Source organism: Carlito syrichta, unplaced genomic scaffold (assembly GCF_000164805.1).
Source record: "Carlito syrichta isolate Samal-C Ts95f unplaced genomic scaffold, Tarsius_syrichta-2.0.1 Scaffold309463, whole genome shotgun sequence".
Classification (NCBI taxonomy): Eukaryota; Metazoa; Chordata; class Mammalia; order Primates; family Tarsiidae; genus Carlito; species Carlito syrichta.
In genome coordinates, this window is record NW_007253559.1 from 184,003 (window position 1) to 207,040 (window position 23,038).

Genomic DNA, 23,038 nt, shown 5'->3' on the forward strand with positions numbered 1-23,038 from the left:
TAATTTTTTGATTTATTGTAAAGACAAGGTTTCACCAAGTTGTCCAGGCTGGTCTCGAATCCCTGAACTCTGGCATCCTCTTGCCCCTGCTTCCCAAAGTGCTGGGATTACAGGCGTGAGCCACCAGAACCGGCTATACAACTTCTAATATCCAAATAACACTTAAGAAAGTGGGCCATTAACACTCATCTCTATAACCGAAGTCCACAATTGTACAAATCAATGAAAAGAAACCAGCATGCTTGAAAGAAATATTTGCTCAAACTCAGATTATTTTATTACACTATTAAGCTTCATGTAGCTTTAGAAAATTACCATTTTTCAAATCAAGTACATGAGTTACAAATGGAATCCAAAGGGATATCCCAAAGGACTAGTTCTTTAATTTACTCTACTATTCCTTTTTTTTCTTACCCATATCCATCTTATTTAAAGTTCAGAATTTATTAGCATCAACAAAAACAAAATTCAATTCTTTTAGCCTTTGAGTCACTTTTTCCAGTGTAAAGTACAGTCACTTAGGCACTCACAAAATATTGAATTTACCAAATATTGAATTTAGAAATCTTTTAACTCAATAAGGTTGAAAAAAATAAACAAATATTATTTTGCCAGTTCTCCAACAGTCAGAGGCTAATCGCTTGCTTCTCTATATACTTAATTGTGTACTTGGAAAATATCAATACACAAAGAGCAATACAATTTGTCTCATCCAAATGCATCATATAAAATGACCAAGAGCTGTTAAGTGCTAGAAATGTGTCTCAAAAGGCTCTCTATGTCTGCATCATTTTGGGGTTGTTTGGAAGTTCAACCCTTTTAGTAAGAAGTATTGAAAGATAAATCTAGTTTTTAGCCCTTAATTCATCCTCATTGGGGAGGCATTCTTAGTAAAGAGCCTGTCTCCCGGTCTCAGTAGTTCCTAATGAATGTCTCTGGTCTTCCTTTACAGTGTACTAATTCTGATGAAATGAAAGACATGTTTGCTTCCTACCCAATTTTGAAAAGAGTTCAAACATCATCTTTTGTAACAAATATGTTAAAAAGAATTCAATATGAGGTTTAAAAAAGAGGAAATATCTACCATTTAATTAAAAAGAATTTTAGAGAATACTACAAATGACAGATATGCTATCTCACTGTGACTAGCCAGCCATTATTATTAGGAAGAGTATGATTTTTAAATATACTGAAAGTTTGATGTCATGTACAAGAGAAAAAGCACTTTTATCCATTTGAAGTGAGTATTCTTTTGTCCGTTCCCTATATAAGATTTTCTTTGGCTACTCTGGAGAATGGAAAATTGACCTCCTGTTTATTGTTATATTGCTAGTATTAAGTAAGTGGCAGCATTCAAGATTGGAGACAAAAAGACTAGTTGGGAGATTGTCTTGTCACAGTTCAAGGTAACAAAAAGCGGCGGGCGGGGGGATGCCATAAGCCGGGCATGGTGGCTCCAGCACTTTGGGAGGCAGGCAGATTGCTTGAGCCTAGGAGTTCGAGACCAGCCTGGGAAAGGTAGTGAACCTCATCTCTACAAAAAATCAAAAAAGTACCCAGGCATGGTGAGTGTGCCTGTAGACCCAGCTACTCAGGATACAGAGGTGGAAGAATCTCCTGAGCCCAGGAAGTTGAGGCTGCCATGAGCAGAAATCATCGTAATATCACTCCAACCTGGGAGACAGAGTGAGGGGAGACTATGACTCAAAAAAAAAAAAAAAACAGAAAAGAAAAGAAAGAGTGTTAAGGTGGGTGGGAAGAATGGAAAGGAAATTCAATTTTAGAAATTTTACAAAGAAAATATGATTTATGTCACTGAAGTTGAATTTGAATAATTTTGTGATATATACCAAGCTTCCAATTTGAGAGCTAAAGTCTGATTCAAGTTCACAAGGTGCTACAGTCTGAACTGTGTGTGCTCCTACCAATTCATAGGTTGAAACCCTAACCCTCAATGTGACTGTATTGGAGCTAAGGCATTTAAGAGGTAATTAAGGTTAAGTGGGATCAAAAGGGGGGCCCTAATTCAATAGCAATGGTATCCTTATAAGAAAAGAGATACCAGAGATTTCACCCTCCCAGTGTGCACAGGAAAGAGGCAAGAGGAGCCTGACTGCAAGCCAGGAAGAAAATTGTCACAGAAACCAGATGGTCAGGTTCTTTGATCTTGGACTTTTCAGCATTCACAGCTGTGAGATAAAAAGTTTTCATTGTCTAAGTCAACCAGTCTGTGATATTGTGTGTGTGTGTGTGTGTGTGTGTGTGTGTGTGTGTGTGTGTGTGTGTGTTTGCTGTAAAACAAATGTGTTAAATATTTGTCTCCATTACTAATATTTAAGCACAACGAGGGCAGGAATTTTAATCCATTGTGCTCATTGCTGTTTCTGCACTGCCTAGAACAGTGCCTTTCTCATAATAGGTGTTTTACAAATATTTACCTAATACGTGAATGGAATAATGACAATACTTGAATGTGCTTATAGATCTGTATCCTATTTCTATCACATTTTCCTTCTTTTTCCAAAAAATGTATTTTCTCTGTTTACTTACCTGAATAGTTATTCTAATGTCCACTTATATAATTTATATATAGTTTCTTAAATGAATAGATTTTAGCACATGTGACTGGCCTGCATTAGAATGTAACTCAAAACTTGAATTATTATAAATTGAAAATAAGAGCTTGGTTATATTTGTCTTAAATCAAGTTAAAGTCATATGCCTTTCTTATATTTCATTCTTCCATTTCATCACAGAATGATGAAGGGTATGTGATGTTAAAATGAGAACATTTATTGACTGTACATCTTAGGAAGAAATAAAAGCTAATATATCTTGATTATTTGAAATAAGAGAGACTAGACATAGGGAAGTTAAATCAAAAGTTTGAATAATTTCTAAAACATACCCCTTTAGGTCTGGGAGATATACTCTGGTACCTGCATTTTGCTATCAATATTTCTTATGTTCTAGGACTTCATACCACTTGAATTAACTGATCATATTTTCTAATTCTACAAGCTGGGTTTTCCTACCCAGATAAAGTTGAGTTTCATCACCCTCTCCACTTACTGGAGAGAAAGTGTTCTTTTAGTTTCTTAAAATGTTTTTAGATTGCAAAGCAAAACAAAACGCATTCATTAATTTCTGCCAAATGTTTAATTAAGCAGATTTCATAAGAATGTGAAGAATTAAAAATGAAATTCTAGATCTGTATTGCAATTCAGGTCCTCAGAGGGAAAAACAATGACCTTCTCTTAACTTCTGACATCTCTGTAGTCTATGACTTGGATGAGAAAATTTAATATAAAAGACAAATTATGACAACTGCAAAGAATGTACTTAGAGAAAAATAGCCTAAAATATAAAATCAAGGACAATGTAGGGATATGGGGGCTAATTTGTCAGAGACACAGACACAGTGGCTATGATAAGACTTTTTAATCAGGAAAGAGGCATATATATTTATGTGTGCATATATATATGTATATAAAATCATGAGTATTACCAAAGTTGTAGAGCTCTTCCATGGTTCCAAATTATGTCCTATCTCAAAATAAATTAATGGAACTTGTGGTAGAGTGATCTCTGAATAATGTGATCACTGACCATTACAGTTTGCTGATGAACAGCTCTGGGAGGAAAAGAGAGAAAGTTAACTATAGGACTTAAACAGCACTTGCTATCACCTGAAAAAATTAGCTTCTCTGATACTTCATGTGCCCAGGAAGGAATGGATGCACAACCTTTATCTAGGAGAGTGTCTTCAGAGGAGAGTGGGTAAATGAAGATAGCCAATATTTGAATTATTTCAAAGTTTTCAGATGTTGACAAATAAGAATCCACATTTGTCTTTATTTGACTTTTGGCTATTCAAAAAGTTGTGTTACAACATAATTTTATCATTTAGTAAGCTGGAGCAGAAATAGTAATACAAGTTTTACCTCACTTCTTAAGATGCAACTGATTATAGACATGGGCACAATTCTTGCAATTCTCCCTGAATCTGGGCTGACCTTATGATGTGCTTTATCTATACAGCAGAAGCAATGTTACATCCATTCTGTGATTGAGCCTTGAGAGGTTTTCCACAATTCCACTTTTACTTATGGAATTTTGTGATTAAGCTGTCTTTCTGGAGGATAAGGCCACACATGGGACACAGATAAGATGCCCCAACTAATCCATCCTAGATCAGCCAGTGTCTAGCCAATATGGCAGCTGATCATCAACATGTGAACTAACCCACTTGAGATCAGTCCAACCTGGCCCAGGTTGGAAAAAGACATCTACCTATGCCCAGTGAAACTGTAGAACCACGGAATTGGGAGCTAAATAAATGGCTGTAGTTTTAAGCAACTGAATTTTGGAGGAGCTTTGCAAGACACCAAAAGCTGAGTGGCACACAGAATAAGCTGATAAACTTAAAATATAAAATAAAATGCATTTAATACAGCTTAATTAAACAAAATCTCCTTCGGTAGGAAGAAACAACTAACTTTAAAATAATAAACAAAAAATAGGTAGTAATAACTACCCATAGCTAGAAAATTTCACTTATGGTTAGGTTTGAATGTAAAATTTTTCTCTCCTTGGATTTGTATTATGTTATTCTCTGAGGTTCTTTTTAGCAAAGCAAGCAGTAATTTTGCTCTAATTATCATCAGAATTCATACAAAAATATTTTTGAAGTCAAAATTTAAAATCTGGAATGTTGGAATATGGCTAATAACCAAAATTCTCCTCTCCTTCCAGGACTGCTTTAATATCTCTCTAATATTTCTGTTTCTTACTCTCTCTGGAACAAATTTTCAAAACAAGATAAAATTACACCTGCTTTTTCATTTTGGGTTTCCTTCATTGATGAATAGAGGGTTATGAAGTCAGAAATATAAGCCCATTTTCTTCTAAGATTTCATTTAAGATAAGATATTAAGGAGATTGAAGGCTATTGTGCTGGTTTATCACCTCATCTACTTTCAACCATTGGAAATGAATGACAATGCAATAATGCAAAAGAACTCAGCTCTTGGCAACCACCGAGTCATTTAAAATTTTTGTGATTGCTCTTTGAGTCCAAATGATTACTGCTAAACTTTGTCAGACTGTAAAGATTAAAAGATTCTTTGGAGTTGTATAAATGCAATACCATAAATACTCAAGGAAGTAGAAACCACTTCAACAGGTTAAGTTAATGGGGGGAAACACTGGGAAACTCAGAATTCAGAAAGAGTATCAACAGTGTGTTGTTGTCTTCATATTTTAGAATCTGTTAGAAATTGAAAACTAGATTGTGGCCATAGAGAAGATTTTTCATCCATTCTTTGAATGTGAAAATAAATTATCTGAAATGCAATGGGCATTCTTTTGTGTATCATGGCTAAAAGTAGCATCAAACCACCTAAATTCCTCCAGTCTTCCTAGTAATCTAGATGTCGACTTACAGTTGAGAAAAGATAGAGGTTTTGTCACTTTCCCTCCTGAGACGCTCCAAAAATAAAAGCTACAAGAACAAAAATGGGTTGTAAACTCTTAACGGTGTACAAAAAAAGATTTCAGTTAGCGAAATCAAAAGATTTCTACTTCTAGAGGAAGATTAGAAGTGGATGGAAAAGGGTTGATGAATAAACTAAGCAGAAAAAGGCACAACTTTAGATATGATGAATAGAAATACCCGGGTATGAAGAGAGTGAGAGCCAAGCTGTAGATTTGGAAGGAGATTAGCAGAGACTATACCTAAAAATCATACCAGTTGGCATGCCCCTACTCTGTGACATTGTGGGGGCCTCTGAGAAAGTCTTCAGCGTTTCTCAGCTCCTGGCATTCCTACCCTTGTGTAATCCTTCCCTTGAGTGTGGGCTACACTTACAGCAGTCATGATGGTGTATCACCTCCAAAAATAAATTATACCAGGGATTGCCAACCCTTGAGTCGCAGACTGACACTGGTGTGTGGCTTGTTAGGAACTGGGCCACACAGCAGAAAGTGAGAAGTAAGCAGAGTTCCAAATTCTGTCAGATCAAAGGCAGCATTAGATTCTCATTGAAGTACAAACCCTATTGTGAACTGTGCATGTGAGGGATCTAGGTTGTGTGCTCTTTATGAGAATCTAATGCCTGATGATTTGAGATAGAGCTGAGGAGATGATGCTAGCGTTGGGGTGCGGCTGCAAAAACAGATTAACATTAGCAATGAGATTTGACTGCTGTTGTTGCTTTTTTGAATCAAGTTTTCAAACAATGTAGAATGCAATGCCACACTGACAAAGATATATAAGACCATCAAGTTATTAAATAAAATATGGATAACTTCAGTCACTAAAGTGATTAAGCCACTTCTGAAACTACTCGAAAATTCTATGGACAGTGGAAGGCCCTCAGTTCATAGCAGAACAAGTGGATAATTTGACTGCCCTGCTATGTCTTATCTTCTACTTTGTAGTAATGTGTTGCCATGTTGATTCTGTCTAGTATCATTACCAACAGCCAGTTAATGCTAGGTATGGAAAAGTCAGACTCGAGAATGTCACCATCTAATTTGAAAGAATATTGATGAATCTTTTTCATTTCTGAAAAAAAAATGGGCATTAGAACCAGAGAACTTTCCTTTAAGTTGAATGTGTATATATTCTATTTTCTTTTGAAAGACATTTATATTCCCCATGGATCCCAGCACAAAAGTATCTACACAATTTTCTATCTTTGCACACACTCTTTTGACACATACTCAGGGAACAGCTGCTGCAGAGGTGAGCCAGGAAGTGTAGAAAGTATAAAAATAAGTTTCTCTCAAGTGTTTCAGAGCCAATTTTTTACTGCTGAATTTTAAATACTGGGCTATATTTACTAAAGATCTCTTAACAGCTAGCATAGCATAATACAACACATAGAGACTCTTTACTTAGTTCATCTGCCAGTAATCAGGGATAATCTATAGTTGTCACTCAGTCCTGGGGTAGTGTTGGCCAAATTGAGAACCATTCTCTTATTTGAGATCTGGGTCATCATGTATGAATCTGCAGTGCTTAGCATAAGGCCTAGCACATGGACAAAAAGGAAAAAGAAAAAAAAGCAGAGAAGGAAGAGGATACTAGCAGAGTGGGGACAAAGACACCAAGGAAGGAAAAAAATGTGCACCTATTATGTGCCAGACGCTATTCTAAGAGCTTTACTTTTGCAAGCTTATTCGATACTCTCAATGAATTTGTCACAATAAACGTGCCTTTAAAGTTTTCATTATATTTCTCATACTTTATTCCATGTAATAGTTAAACACTGATATTCAGAATTGTGACAGTAGCATAGCATTTATTCTATGTAAAGATGAAGATGATTCCGCTTCTCCCATATGCCTCTCAGAGCACCCTACACATCCTGCTTAAGTGAAAAATCTTAAAAAGGGATCTAGAAGAGTAGAAGTCACCTACTACTCCATGAAGTCTACAGTTTTTAAGAAGAAGCTTTTCACAAATGCAACTTAGATTTTAAACACACAAAGACAAAATGTGGATAACTGCAGAGTCAGGGAAGTGTCTAGCACATTGCCAACACTCAGGACATGTGAAATAATAAGTGAGTTCCTCCAATATGCTTGTTATTTAAAAGGGACTAAAATATGTTTCTCTCTTTAAATTTGTCACTGAGCTTCAATTGTGTTGGTGATGCTGTTAATATTAGACTCTAAATCTATGATGTGCAAGAGCTCTGCTACTGTTGATGTAAGACATTTTAAAATTTATGTGCAGATTTATTAAGGCCTAAGAAATGGATCTTTTTTAAAAACTTGAATTTTCTATGTATCTTATCCTCAAGAATAGTATTTGTAATACTTAGCAAAATATGCTGCACATATTAGGTGCACAAAAGATATTTACTAATTTGCAATTTTAAGAAAAATTATTGTGGATTTACAGGCAACCCACAGCATGGTAAAAAATTAATACACACATATACCCTGCCTGTTTTGTAAATTATCATTTGAATGCTTGCTAGAGAAGCCATTGGCTAACACTGGTGCTATGTGTCTGCTTGAGATTTTATATAAAAAGAATAGTGATGACAAGAATACAGTGAAAGGTGTTTAGTAAATGCTGAAAAATAAAAACCAAAACATATACGGTAGCTCATGCCTGTAATCCCAGCACTTTGGGAGGTTGAAGCGAGAGGATTGCCTGAGCTCAAGGGTTCAAGACAAGCCTGGACAACTTGGTGAGACCTCATCTCTACAGTAAATCATAAAATTATCCGGGCTTGGTGCTGCATGCCTAAAGTTGCAGTTACTTGGAAGGCTGAGGTGGAAGGATCGCCTGAGTCCTGCAGGTAGAGGCTGTGGTGGCTGTGGGCATGCCACTGCATTTCAGCCTGGTTGACAGCGAGATTCCAACTCACTGTTTTTATTGCTGGGGAACTTTTCAGTGATACCAACAGATTTAAAAAACTCAACATATTAACAGAGATTTAAATTTAATCTTAACTTATTAGTTTACTGAACAAGCTTAATATATTACATATATCATGAAAGATACAAACAAGATTAATACACACACAAAAAAATTATCTTTTGTGTTTTTATGCTTCAGATGATTTTGCTTCCTTCTCTCCCTCAAAGAAATGATTATTACATGTAAGAGTAGAATAAATCAACAAGTGTAATATAAATACATGCATGTATTTGAAAACCAGAGATTCACAAAGTATTATGGTACAAATAATTTGTAGTCCCGATTAAAACTAAAACAATTAAATAGGTCTATATTCTTGCTACCTAGACACTAATTATTTAAATAAAATATATTCCTTTTTCCTGCAATTGAGACTAGAAATTTCAGAGAAAGTGCCAACTTCACCAACCCTGAGAAAATTCCCACTGAAATTAGTCATGTATCAATTAGATAAAAAAAAACGTAATTCATTATATATCGCCAATGCTGATAAAGAGTATATCAAAGGAGATAATATGAAGAATTATAAACCCAATCTAGTCTAACTCACAGCTAGAAGTACTTGCTGTCTTTCATACTTAAGTTGAAAAAGGAGTATGTATATCATGAATTTTTAAGCACCTTAATCAAAACATGTTATCTTGGACAGATACAGAAACCACATTTGCAAGTTTCAGTACCATACTGTGAATTAGCTTCCATCTATAAATCATTGGGAAATAGGTACAAGAGACTTCTGGAGAGCTCAGTCAAAAGTAATTTGAGGTTGGTGAGGTTAAGAGGGGAGGGTGAGTAAAACAGTGCCCTGCATGGGTATCAGTGGACAGGTCTTCATCCAGGACTATCTCATCATTGCAGTGTGTGCAGCACTCATGATCTTCATTATACCTCTCTCCTTGGGTCATTACCTGCTCGCCACTGCCCCCCACCCCTATACATATATATCCTAGGGGAATGATGCTGCCTCACTCAATTAAGAATCCATCGAAGTATATGCCACACAATTGATGCACTGCTGTAGAAACATAAATTCGCAGCTATTCAAGGGCAGAGAAAACTGCTTTAAAGGTAAAGAAAATGCTTTCATTTATGGTCTGTACCTGAGAAATGCTTCTCAAACATGACTATCATTCATATAGTGCTCACATGTGTCAAACAGTTTTTAATTAAAAAAAAATTTTAAAGATGAACGATGTGAAATTTCCATTTTTTGGTAGCAAAACAATAGGTCAAATAGCCATAATTTTATATAGGTGTCATACTATATTGGCTCAGCTAATATTCATAATAAATTTATTAGCCCATAATCCCCATTTCACAGGTGAAAAACTGAGGTTCAGAAAGGCTAATTAACACTTAGTTAAAATGTGGTAAAAGGAAGGTGGGAATTTAGGTGGGCATTTTGGCTTCCGAAGTCAATGCTCTTGACCACTATGCTATACTGCTCTCGAACAGCCCATCAAGCCTTCACACCATAGACTGAAAACACAGGGGCTCGTAATCTGTGTTAGGTTCTAGCATGGAGCCATATTTATAGGCTATGTCTAAATTAGAGGGAGTAGTACAACAGATACAAAATTGAACTTCAGTCACAGCTCATCTACTCTGTGTGACCTTGGGCAAAGCATTCATGTTTGAGGGCTAACTTTTCCCTACCTATGACACAGAAACTTAATTGTACATGAATGCATTAAGAAAGAGAATGACATAATCATATTTGCTTTTTTTTTTTTTTTTTTTTTCAGTCGGACTCTCGCTCTGTCACTCAGGCTGGAGTGCAGTTGCACACTCACAGTCACCCCAGCGTCGACGTGCTGGACTCCGGCGATCCTTCCCCCTCAGTCTTCCAAGTAGCTGGAACTACAGATGTGTGCCATCATGCCCTGCTAATTTTTTTTTTTTAATGTATTGTAGAGACAAGGTCTCACCATGTAGCCCAGGCTGGTCTCGAACCCACAGACTCAGGCAATCCTCTCGCCTTGGCCTCCCAAAATGCTGGGATTACAGGCTTGAGCCACTGCATCCGGCGTATTTGCATTTTCAGATGAGTAGTCTGACACCTGGATGGAGATCCCAGTGGAAGTGGTTAAGGCTACAAGTAGACGAGAAGGGCCAAGGATTCTGAATGGTGGCCATATATGAGGGCAGAGGACCAGATTACCTCAAAGTACCCTAAAAAGAAGCAGGTTGCACAGTTAAGTTATTCACCTTTACTCTGTCTCTATTTTCTTTTGTGTAGAAGAAAAATAATACTAAGCAGTGCATTTTGATTTTCTACTTCTTCTTCAATATACTCTAGAACTTGATTACACTTGTGATTTAATTAACATGATACTTATTAGAAGCCATAGGACAACAGAGGCTAGGACCCTCTAAAGGTTAGGAGCAGCCTACTTATGTGGTTAATCCTCATTTGTACACTACTTTTTTGGGGGGAGTTGGAGTCTCACTCAGTCACCCAGGCTGGAATGCAGTGGCATAATCATGGCCACCACAGCCTCGACCTTCTGGGCTCAGGCGATCCTTCCCCCTCAGTCTCCCAAGTAGCTAGAACTACAGTCATAAGCCACCATGCTCAGCTAATGGATTTATTTTAGAGATGAGGTCTCACCAAGTCACCCAGACTGGTCTCGAACCCGTGGACTCAATCAATCATTTCACCTCGGCCTCCCAACGTGCTGGGATTATGGGTGTGAGCGACTGCACCCGGCCTGTACCCCACATTTTTTTAATAAAATAAAATTTTTAAGAAACTTAAAAATAAAGGTTAGGAGCAGATAAAGTATATCTTGATGTTGCCTTTGTTCTTTCCCCTGGCTTCTAGTTATCTAACAGAACCAATGCTATAACTGGGACCAAGCACACAGATCCTGCGGGGTCTGAGAATATGTCTGAATGTTAATATACCAATATCCTTTTATAATCGATCCCTGTATCTCTTAATAACTTATGTGAATGTATTCAAAAGAGATTTCCATTTCACAGTCCCACCCCTCCTCCAAAGGCATCCCTTCTCCGGCTTTTTTTCTCCAACATTTGACTTTTCATTTATGCCATTTGTTTTCTTTTTTCTTTTCTTTTCTTTTTTTTTTTTTGCGTATTTTCCCCAACTAGAACATAAGTTTTGTGCAGAAAAGTCTAATTTTGTTCAACACTGTATGCCGGTGACTAAAACATTGTGCCTAGAATATAGTAAGTGCTAGCAAACTTGTGTTTTGTTAAGTGAAAGATTGAACTGATAGATGAATGTATTTGTCTAGGATTAGCTTCTTCAGAAGACATATTGAAACCAAGGTTGCAGGTACCAGTAAAGCACTTTTTCATCCAGGAAGAACTTCAGACCCCAAAGAAAATGTACAATGTAGAATTTTCCTAAAATAAGCCCTTAAAAAATATATGTACCTTAGCACTTTTGCTCTCAGCAATGAGTAGGGAAAACACTTTCTGAATAGCAGCTGCTTACACTCATTTAAAATTACAGTAAATACACTCTTCTTACCAGACACCAATAGTTTCAGGAGAACATGCCTTTGTCTATATATTTTTTAAATCTACACTCAGGTGTTTTTCTTTCCAATATGCACTAAAATTTGCTGTAAAAATGTACATTAATTTAAGTCAATTCAGCAGACTGGACTAGAAAAAAAATTAATTATTCATATCACCAGTATTTTTAAAATGCAAAGTGGTTATCAGGAACATACATAATTATAAGTAATGCTATTATTTTTTAATAATGAAGCCACAGCAAAGGTTAATTAATATTTTTAATAAAAATAAAATTTTGTTCTTTGAAGTTGTAAAATGTATTTTGTTAGCTCTAAATATCTTTCAGAGAAATATGTGTGAACTCTGCTTACATTTTTTAAACAAATGGTATTCATTTTTCATGAGTACCTCCAAAGCCTCCAGCGAGCAACAGTAGTATACAATATATTCAAATACTCTTTTTCTTGTTTAAACACTAATTGGGTTACTTTTCAGTAAACCCCACTGGGAATCTGATGCTGTTGACTTTAATAGGATGTCTCATATGTGCAATATACATGTCTCTGACAGTCCACCACTAATGCTTATTAAATCCTCAGTAGTTCCTTTCCTTGAGTAGGTTTGCAACTCCACCCTGAAAAATTGCCTAACTGGAACCATAGAACTACTCCAATACATTTCACTCATATTTACTGATTTCTGTCTCACTTTACAATTTGATTTCTTCCCAAGAATTGCAAACTATAGTCCTCCAGTAAAAAACCAGAATCTCTCCAAACCTTATTCTCCTTCTTTTCTCAAGATTTTTGTAATGAGATCAAAGAAAAATGAAAAAGGTTATGAATTCTATGAACTAGGTAAGGATACCAGAGTCAGCTTCTGTTCTGAATGTAAAGGATAAGATATGATATTTATTTTTCTTATGAAGTATGATTTTCTTGCAAAGACAAATTTTAGATATACTGTAAAACTAGACTACGATATAATCTATAGACCAAATGGGATACTCTTGAGAACCAAAAGAGATACTACTACTAATTACATCAGAACACTAGTTACACACAGGGACTATCCAGTCCAACTGGGATGCAAGGCTACATGATGTAAGTCAGAGGTGAAATCTATGCTTTGCTAAATAACCATAAGAAGTTTTAATTAAGAGCATCATCACTAAAATCAAAAGAACTTTAGAGCTGAGTATAATTCAAGAGATTCCTAATTCAACCCTCTAATTTTACAGAGGCTGCAAAGCCAAACTACAGTAAGGTTACCCAACTTGTCCAAGTCATTGGAAAAGGTAGGTGGTTATGTTGAAAGTGGAAACCAGGGCTCCTTATTCACTATACTCCTTCCATACTATATTCTCTCAAAGTAAAAGACATTACTGAGAATTTATATACCCTAAAATATGTAGCTTGTAAAATATTTTGGAAGAAAAAAATCATAAAATATACTATAAAGAATATTTCAGGAGAAATGTTACAAAATTGATCTGAAAAGAAACAATACAAATCAATTTTTCTTTCTATGCAGACTGGCCAATAAAGGAAGTAAATGTTGCCTTTTGCAAGTTTTCTTATTCATTTAATAAAACATTGCTAGATTATTCAGAAGGGGAGGGAACACTTAGCAGTCAAAGACTTTGTCTGACACTCCTGCCCCCACTGCAAGAAGCTCTCAGCATTCCAAAGAACTTTATACCAACAATTATTTTTGCAAATACTTGTTTTCTGAGATTAACTTTATGGAAAGTTTTTCTTTCATAAAATGAGTGGGCCTTATCCAAACATTTAAGATAAAATATTCTAAGTAAAATAAGTTTTATAAACCTTATGTAATCTATATAAAAAAGTACTATTAATTTTGTTATAGTCACATTAAAAAGAAGTCATTTAATCAGAAGAGTTGGTAAATGTCCCCATTGTCTCATTATATAAATCATGTTTTTATAAACATCAGTCTGAATTTGATCATCACTCAGAGAAGAAAAACTCCCCTTTTTCCCCTCTTTAAAGCATATTTACTTGAAAGAAGGAATATAAACAGAATTTTATGGAAGATATTTTGATGACTACTCCTATATTCTTAGAACCTGTAAAAACAGAAATATATTTTTCCCTTATTACTATCCCTGCAGGATGGCTGTACAAACCTCATCTCATCTATTTGAAATGAATCCAATTTAATTCTGGTTGACCAAAAATCTGTTTCCATAGTTTTAAAACATGCAATCACCTCAAGGTACATTGCCACTGTAGCTTAAGTGGTTCACTGTTATCACTGAGGAAAATACATTTTGATTGAGAAAACAGTCCAGTGTGGCTTTTGAAAAATGAAATGACCCTTTCTAGTATACAATTTAGGAAGTCAGTTGATAAAAGCAGGCAGATATGGCCACTACAGGCAAGATTTAAAAGAAAATGCTTCATCCAACCTGCAAAAATGGATCAAATGTAACATTCCTGGAATTACCATTACAAATCACTATCATATGTAAACTTCCTACACGTTGAGCAATTCTAGCAAAGAAACACTTTAAATTTTACATATAGCAGTAATCTCTTTGTATTTAGAAGACAATTTAAGTCAGTTATGAGGTAAGAAAAATTTGCAGCAAATTATTTTACTCAAAAATAAATAATATGCTTTCTTCATTAATTTTTCACTATACACACATGTACTGTTACTTAAAATTATATATATCATTAGAGAATTTAAAAAAATGATTAGCCCAATTTTAAAACACTTGTTACAATTGAATATTTGTGACATATTAATTCAAATTATTTAATTGCTGCTATTGGTCTGTTAAAAAATCTAAAAAAATAAAGTATCTCCTTTTAAATGAAACTAGTAATCTTTTATTTAAGTCAATAGCTCCTCAAATGAACCAAGTAATCACTAATTGATTCGATTATTTACTACTATAAACTGCTGCTGTCTTTAAAAGTGTAACAGCTTAAAATAAGAGATTCTTTTCACTGGCAATTAATGAGAAATTAACTATTTTCCCTTTGCATTAATTAATATTATAAATTGCATAAATTTTATTTCTGCATTTCTAAATATTCAGCTTTTAAATTAAGTTTTTTTGTATATTTAAAAAATATTTCTTAATATATAGCAATTGCTAATTGACAAAATACATTTTTTAAAGTGTTGTTAATTTTGTTCTTATTTTGGAACACATCTGGCTGACAGGAGCTTTGGCAACTATAACTTCATGAACGATAAAACAAGACTACTAAGATTATTTCAATTTGTATTTATAAAAATATTGCTAACTCTGAATGTCCTAGAATGTCCTCTGATATAGCAAATAGTCTATCAAGTCCCTTGTGTTTCATTTTTCCTTTATCAGATTCACTGTAATTACTTGCTTATCATTAAATGAACCATAAATCTACAACAACAACAACAACAACAAATCATTAATGAAGTATTGAGAATGAATGTTAAATGGAGCTCTAGGGCAAGCATAAAGTCACAAGTCTTCATCCAAAGAGCTCAGTGCTATGATATTGTCAAAAATCTTATAAATCCACGCCAGATAGAGAAAATCAACAACATGATGACATTCTAAGCAAACATTTCCACTAAAATGTTTATACCAGGAGGGCAAGAGTTTTGGTTTTTTACCAGTATATTCCTATAACTAGAACAGTGTCTGGCACATGTAGAGAGAGACCAATACATATATATTGGTGAACATCCTATGAGATGCCTTTGCTTGTAGCCAAATGCAAATAGAAAAAAATAAAAGAAGAAGAAAGGGGGGAAAGGAAATAAGTGCTCCTATAAGTGCAAAATATGCAATACTACACTTATTAATTTACAGAATTTACATTTTTTGTCATCTCTCTTCTCCCAGGACACTTTTTCTTCCTCTATTCTGTTATTCTCACCCCTTCCTATTCAAAGTAAAAATTATAATCTATTTTCTTCTTTTTCTGGAAACATATGTTAATTAATAGTTAGGATACTGATACAAACAGAATTTTCCTTCTATTACTTTTCTTCCAAATCTGGTACCAGCCTGTTTCAAACACTTGAGGTAAAAATAATTTTAAAAATAATTGTCATTCATGTTTCTTGAGGATGTAGTTTTCTAGAAAAGGAGGATCATATATTTAGAAAAGCTTTGCATGGCACTTACTGATGACATTCACTATTAGAAGAAAAAAACAAAACAAAGCGAAACAATCAAATCTGGACTGAATAACATAAACAATTCTGAGAATTAACAACTAGTTATATACAAAGGCTATGCATGTCAACCGCAATCTAGTGGCTTTAATATCATTTCAGTAGCATCTAATAGCATTTCATAGAAGGGTTTGTGTGTGTTCTTCATTTATGTAATGTCAATATCTAAATCAGTGCCTGATACATAGTTGGCAATCAATATAAGTACGTTTTGATGGAATTAGCATACTTTCAAGTTGTGCAAATGCCACATTTTAAAATTCTATTTTTCAAAAAGGTATATACAATATTAAACAAAAGGCTTATTAAAGTTAATTTTAGATGAGGGCAGTTAGTCACATGCACAAAATATCTTAGCCCAAGATAGTTTTTAAATACCATATTTTTGGGTCTCTGTCCTCAGATAAACTAAGTTTTTTTTTGAAGGTGAGAAAGCAGGATTTATTGAGGGGACAGAAAAGCCAAGGGGACTGCCAACTAAGTTCATTTTTAAAAAAATATAAATAGTAAAAGAGTCAACTTGTCATTCACCAGGAAAACCACATGCTTACCAATTCAAAATTTTAAGACTTCAAAATACAACAGAAGTATTGAAATATCTTTCTTTCTTTTTTTTTTTTTTTTGAGTTGGAGTATCATTCCGTCACCCAGACTGGAGTGCAATGGCTGCTCCTGGCCACCACAGCCTCGACCCGCTGGGCTCCGGCCATCCTTCCGCCTCAGCCTTCCAAGTAGCTGGAACTACAGCTGCGCGCTACCACGCCTGGCTAATTTTTTTGATTTATTGTAGAGATGAGGTCTTGCCAAGTTGCCCAGGTGGGTCTTCCCTCACCAAAGCTCTGGGGATTACAGGCTGAGCCACTGAGCCCGGCAAAATATCTTTTTAAAGATTAAATTTGCTTATACTTTATCTTAATGTAGAGCTGAGCTTAAACAAAGAAGATCTTTCAAGTATTTCATTTGTTTACTTGTTCATTTAACTTAAAAATGAACAGACAATTTCTTCATCTTAGGTTAGACCAAATTTATTGAATCAAGACTATCATGTAGCCGCTAAAAACCAAAACAAAGCCTTTCATAAAAGTCCACAAAACTCTGATCAACAGCATATACATATCATGTTCAAACATGTCTCAAAGAAGTTGTTCCTGAGATCAGATATAATCTCATTTTAGAAAAGACTAAAAGTGGAAAAGCCCACTTTCGTAATTATATGTCCAAAATGAAGAAATGAAACCCACATGCTCACCTGGCTAATGGGCTCTTTCGTAGGGGGCTTTCCTCTTCTGGCTGTGCTAGTAGCCAGGGTTGTGGTAGTCTCCATAATTGATGTGGACATTTCTGACTGCATGGCAGTGGCTGTCGACTCAGTTGTCATAGAGGAAGGCACTTCACCAACCAGTCTCACATTTCCCACTATGGCGATGTTGGCATCGTTTTCGGCTGCCATATTCAGAACTTTCAAGCCATTGTAGTAAAGCCCAGAGAGCTGGCCCTGGAAGGGCTGGCCCTGCTCTTTCCCGCCAATTATTATGGTTGCTTGGCTATTGAAGATTGTGAGCTGACGCCCTGTAAAAATAATATTACATACATGCAAAAATGTTGATTGTGAACTCTACATCTACAAAGGATGATAAAACAGATCTTTCATGGGGTGAATAATGAGAGCAATAAACTATAAGAGAGGCATTTGACTCATAATTCATTGCTTATAAATGAGGTGTCCATGAAATGCATAATTATTGGCAAATACTTGTAAATTCTCAACTTATTGTAAATGTAGTGCTTTTGCTCAAAGACCAATCAAAGATATATATTACAAATCAATTTTTAGTGAATACCTTTTCTCTTTTACCTCAATATCTTATATTGTTGGTCTCTTAAGTCAAAATTGTGAAATTTTTTAAAATGTGAAATAACTAACATTTCAAGTATTTGTCATTCTGAAATTATCACTGACAGAAACTAATATAGAGCAACTAAAATCTAATTTTAAATTTCATGGTAAAAATTTCATAATTCACATAATGTCCACATGTATCTACACACTATTCTTTAGTAATGTTTATTTTTTGAAGGCAATCATCCATTGTTATTTTAATTATTCAATTTTTCCGGCAATCACACTGAAAAGAAATACATGGTTTACACTGAGCATGTCAGAGACAAAAAATTCCAAAAATATTTTTCTGATTGGCTTTCAGCAAGTCTCTCAAAACAAAACAAAATGAAAAAAAGAGCTTCGAATGTAAAAAAGCGGCTTCAGGAATGATACACAAACCGATGGAGAAATTATGGCACATTTCCATCAAACAGCAATCCTTAGCAACAGTACCATTATTATAAAATTGAGTATCCAGTTTTAGCAGATAGCTCTCTGCTCATAAAAAGCATGCACACAACTTTAAGTTCAGTTTTAATTAGGGCTTGTTCCCAAATGCTTAGAAGGTTGCAAACGTTAAAGGGACTTCATTTTGACTGGCAATCCATATTGCCCACTATTTAAGATTCCTAGAGTTTAAAAACAGAGTTTTGTTTTGTTTTTTTTTCAGGACCATGATAAATATATCAGAACTACATATGTTTTAGTTAATAATTTAGAGGCTGGAACATGTAATATAATCTATGAATGATTTATCATATTGGGTTAATTCTTGCTGTGAGTACCTTCATAGATTGAGTTATTGGATTATATTTAACAGTCCCTTTAACCTTAAGTTAACTGGGTAAGATTATTAAACAGCTGGTATGTCTAAAAATGTATAGAAATTATTATACAAGGTATGCAAATGTTACTATCTACATTTTACGGTTTTAAATTTGTTTTTAATTTAGTTTTACGGAAAATTTATTTTTTATGTTTATTAGTGTTACAATGAAGTACTACTTGGTTATGTTCAAATTATTTTTTTATTTGAAGTTTTAATCAATGTTTTTTACCTTTGTCGAGTAGCCATTCATCAACTACTCGACCAAGTCGATATGGAATTCGCTGTCTAGCAATCGCCAGGCGCTCGTTATCATTGTTTCCTTTAAAGTTTAAAGAGACATTTCATTGGTTAAAATCTGTAAGGTCAAAGGTTAAAAGTTAATACTTAAAGCTTGAGCTATACAGTTGCCACATGATTTTTTGAAATTTGGAATTTTAAAAAGATCTACCTAGAACATTTCATGTTTCAGACTTGTCATTCATTCATTTATTTTATTTTAGCAAACAAAATTATTCCTATGTTAATTGAAAATTAGAAATCTGCATTTGAGCTAGGTTATTAAACTTATGTTATAGACAGACCCAAACAACCAATTTAAACAGCATATAATAGCTTTACAAAAAAATGACCATTGACCTCAGGGTTTTGTCTTTTTGATGTTTCTTATTAACTAGTTAAACATGTTCAGGTGAAACAGGTTTAAGTTTTCAAAATACATTCAACCTCTTATTCCAAATTAGTAATTTATGAACACCAAACTCAACACCATCTTTGGCACACTAAAGCATCTAAAATAGGCCTAGCATACTTTATTTCCTAGTCAGAAAACAGAAATCCTTGTTCACCTCATTTAAGAAAACCACAAAGTCCAAATAGTTCTTGTGTATACCACACAAATTAGTTTGTCAATCACTTGGACATCATGAGAGAATACATCTTGCATAATTCAAATATGTATTATAGGAAAAGGCTTTGACAAAAGTGACTTTATTTGAGTATCCTTGAGTTTCATCTAAAGCTTAACATGTTGAAACATTAGGGAAAAAAATAGATGCATGTTTTTATATACTCAAATATCTACATTTTATTAAGTTTTTTTTTAAAGGCATGGTAGCTGAAGGAACAAATACATGCCACAAACAGTGGCACCTATTAATAGAATTAAATTGAAAGTTTTTTTCTTTGAATAAAAAATTATCTGCTGGAAACACCATTTAAATTGACCTTGAATAATGCTTGCAAGTAGATGAGTGTTTTCTTGATCTATAAAGCACTTAGGAAGAATCTGAACTGCCGTCTCAGTGCTCAGTTGTGTATATTGCAAGAAGAGCTTTTCTATTCCATTAAAATTAACTAACATGGAAATCTGAGCTAAGACATTTTGGCAATAGCTCAGATAAGGACTCAGAGGTGAAAAAAACAATGAATGGTAGTACTACCTATATAAAAAGACTGAGGCATTTTGTTAGGGAATATAATAGATAGATATATTTTTTAAAATTTAGAATGATTTATAAGTGCTTTCTTATTCTGTTCTTATACATTATACTTACCACAATAAACCTACCATAATATTGGTCACATGCTTTTGGAGAAATAGAAAAGAACTACCTTTTAGACCTTATCAATTTTTTATCTGAATGTCTATATGACTAAAAATATTTTACATGTTAATATTTCATTTAAAATATAAATATTAGAGTCAAGCCAAATATAAAGTTTAGTGAAAACATTCATACATATTTCTCTATTTATGTAATCATTAAAACATTGTGAAAATAATATTTTATGATGCGGGAATATAGTTTTGTTAAACTGATCTTTTGGTAAAAAGAAACAAATAGTATAACTTTCCAGTCCTATCTTCATTTTGTCAAAATGTGCACAATTTTTGCTCTCTTTTTTTGTGTTCACATCTATGCATATTTGGGAAAATATTCAAAAATTTAATATTGATTACCTTAGGGCAACGTGATTATTGATGAATTATGTGTTTGAGGCTTATATGTAATTTATACAATAAGCAAGTTTTACTTGAATCATTTGAAAAGCAAAAATAAAATATTTTTCCTCTATGAACTTCTTTGTCATCCAATATTCATACCAATTCACACTGGTATAACTCTCCTGAGGTTATAATTAGATGTTTCTGCATGCTGTTTTCCATACCAGAAATTTCCCATCATCAGGAACAACACATATTCCCTCAGACAATATCCAAATCTAGGTCATAAATCTTTCTTGCCCACTTACTACTGCAGTCTATTAACAGACCTTTTGGTGTCCTCTTGCAATTAGACCCACACATTGCCCACATGCCAGCCAGTATCTTATCATGCCACTTGTCTAGTACAACCCTCCCCATTGCCTTTAGGATGAAATCTCAGACCCTTACTGAAGTTAATGATGACTTCTGTGACCTACTCCCTTCTTACCTTCCCTTTCCCCTTATATGGCTCTGTCTTGCTCTCCTTCTTTAAGCCTCATAAGAGTTCTTTTAATTCTTCTAAAGCTCATCTTTCTCCTCTCTGGGCCTTTGCACTTGTAGCTTCCTTTATTTGAAATACTTCCCCTTGCTCCTATCTCATTCCCATTTTTCCTTAGCCAACAACTGCCCATTAACAGAACTTTCTTGGTGGAAATATTATTTCCTCAGGAAGTGTTCCCTGATATTTTCAAGCTAGGTTAGGACACTTGAATATATGCTTTTGTATCTCCCAAATCGTGCACCTTAGAAACAAAGATTGAATGTGTAATTGCCTATTCAGTAAATAGTTTTCCTTTAAATTCTGAATCTCCATGAGGTCAAATACTGTGTGTAGTGTTTATTGTTTCTTTAGCGCTTGCTTGCATAATACTTATCACATAACCTCCTACGAAATATCTGTAGAATGAAGTCGTAAGAAAATCTTGTTTTTAGTTCTGATAGCTTCTGTGGCACCATTAACTCATCTCCATTGCCTAACAACATTCAAAAGAAAAGGAAAGCAAATACTCCTGTCCAGAGAATAGACCACTTGAGGCTAAGCTTCCCTTGGTACTTTCCAAAGAAAACACCACATATTTCAATTATAATTTTATTTTTAATGGACTGTCAAATGTTTACACATACATACAATCAATAAATTTGTTATTTGTTTAATAATGACTTCCTCATTCTATACAATTGGTAATCATAGTTATTATTGGTAGGGAAATGTTAGGGAGGAAAATCTTAAGTAAAACAGGTAGAGAAAAATGAAAGCTTTCTTTTTGAATGACTCTGAAAAAGAGCACATAAAATATATGAATATACACACACATACAATTTGCCATCATACCTCTGACTGGTATTAGTAGAATAATTAATATGGTTGATATGGTATGATTTAAGTCAATAGTAGCTTTTGAAGATCCTTGCTAAGGCTCACCCAAAGCAAGACATAAACACTGCATGCCCAATGATTAACTAAAAAGTCACCTACAACAATAAACAATAAAGAGATTTAGAAAATAGAGTAGGCAGTAAAGACAAGTGTGAAAATATGTGATAATTTACAAGAAAAGTAGCCACACAAAGGAAGTCATATACTCCCATTACCCCTGAATGTCAGGTGACTGCTAGTTCAAAGAGTTTTTTGTTTTTTAACTGAAAGACTTGATTTTGAAATCAAAGAACAGATTTTATTCTTTTTAGGAGTAATGGGTATCAGATGACCCTTACTTCAAGATATGTCTATTTTATTCTCTAAGTTATTTGTTCTTCTACTGTAATTTAAAAATGACTTTTCTGTGGCAAAATTATATGCAAATACTTGCACATTGGTAACCAAATTAAGACATCTAAATAAAGTACAGTGTCAATGTCTTTTAATAGACAATTCCCAAAATTCTGCTACTATTGGGTAAAAAATAGTTCAGAATGTTGATGTTCATCAGGATTGGGCCTACATTTTGTCTTTACCTCGTTATTTTCATTTAAAAAGTTATATATTAAAAGTGATAATTGGAGCCGGGCTCAGTGGCTCAGCCTGTAATCCCGCGCCTTGGGAGGCTGAGGTGAGTGGATTGCCTGAGCCCGCGGGTTCGAGACCCGCCTGGGCAGTGAGACCTCATCTCTACAATAAATCAAAAAATCAGCCGGGCGTGGTAGCGCATGCCTGTAATTCCGGCTACTCGGAAGGCTGAGGCGGAAGGATCGCCGGACCCCACC

The 23,038-nt window shown here is 34.5% G+C and overlaps 1 protein-coding gene across 15 annotated transcripts in view; it reads right to left on the reverse strand.

Moving 5' to 3' along the window:
- Positions 1 to 23,038, reverse strand: part of NRXN1 (neurexin 1) — a 701,758-nt gene that overhangs the window by 119,055 nt on the left and 559,665 nt on the right. For 11 of the 15 annotated variants that reach the window (XM_021717189.1, XM_008067271.1, XM_021717187.1 and 8 more), the window contains 2 exons: positions 19,076 to 19,165; positions 17,385 to 17,704 (listed from right to left, as the gene is read on the reverse strand). In XM_021717189.1, coding sequence (XP_021572864.1) covers positions 17,385 to 17,704; positions 19,076 to 19,165 — 410 coding nt within the window. The remainder of the gene's footprint in view (positions 1 to 17,384; positions 17,705 to 19,075; positions 19,166 to 23,038) is intronic. The other 4 variants (XM_021717193.1, XM_021717192.1, XM_021717190.1 and 1 more) reach the window with 1 other exon arrangement.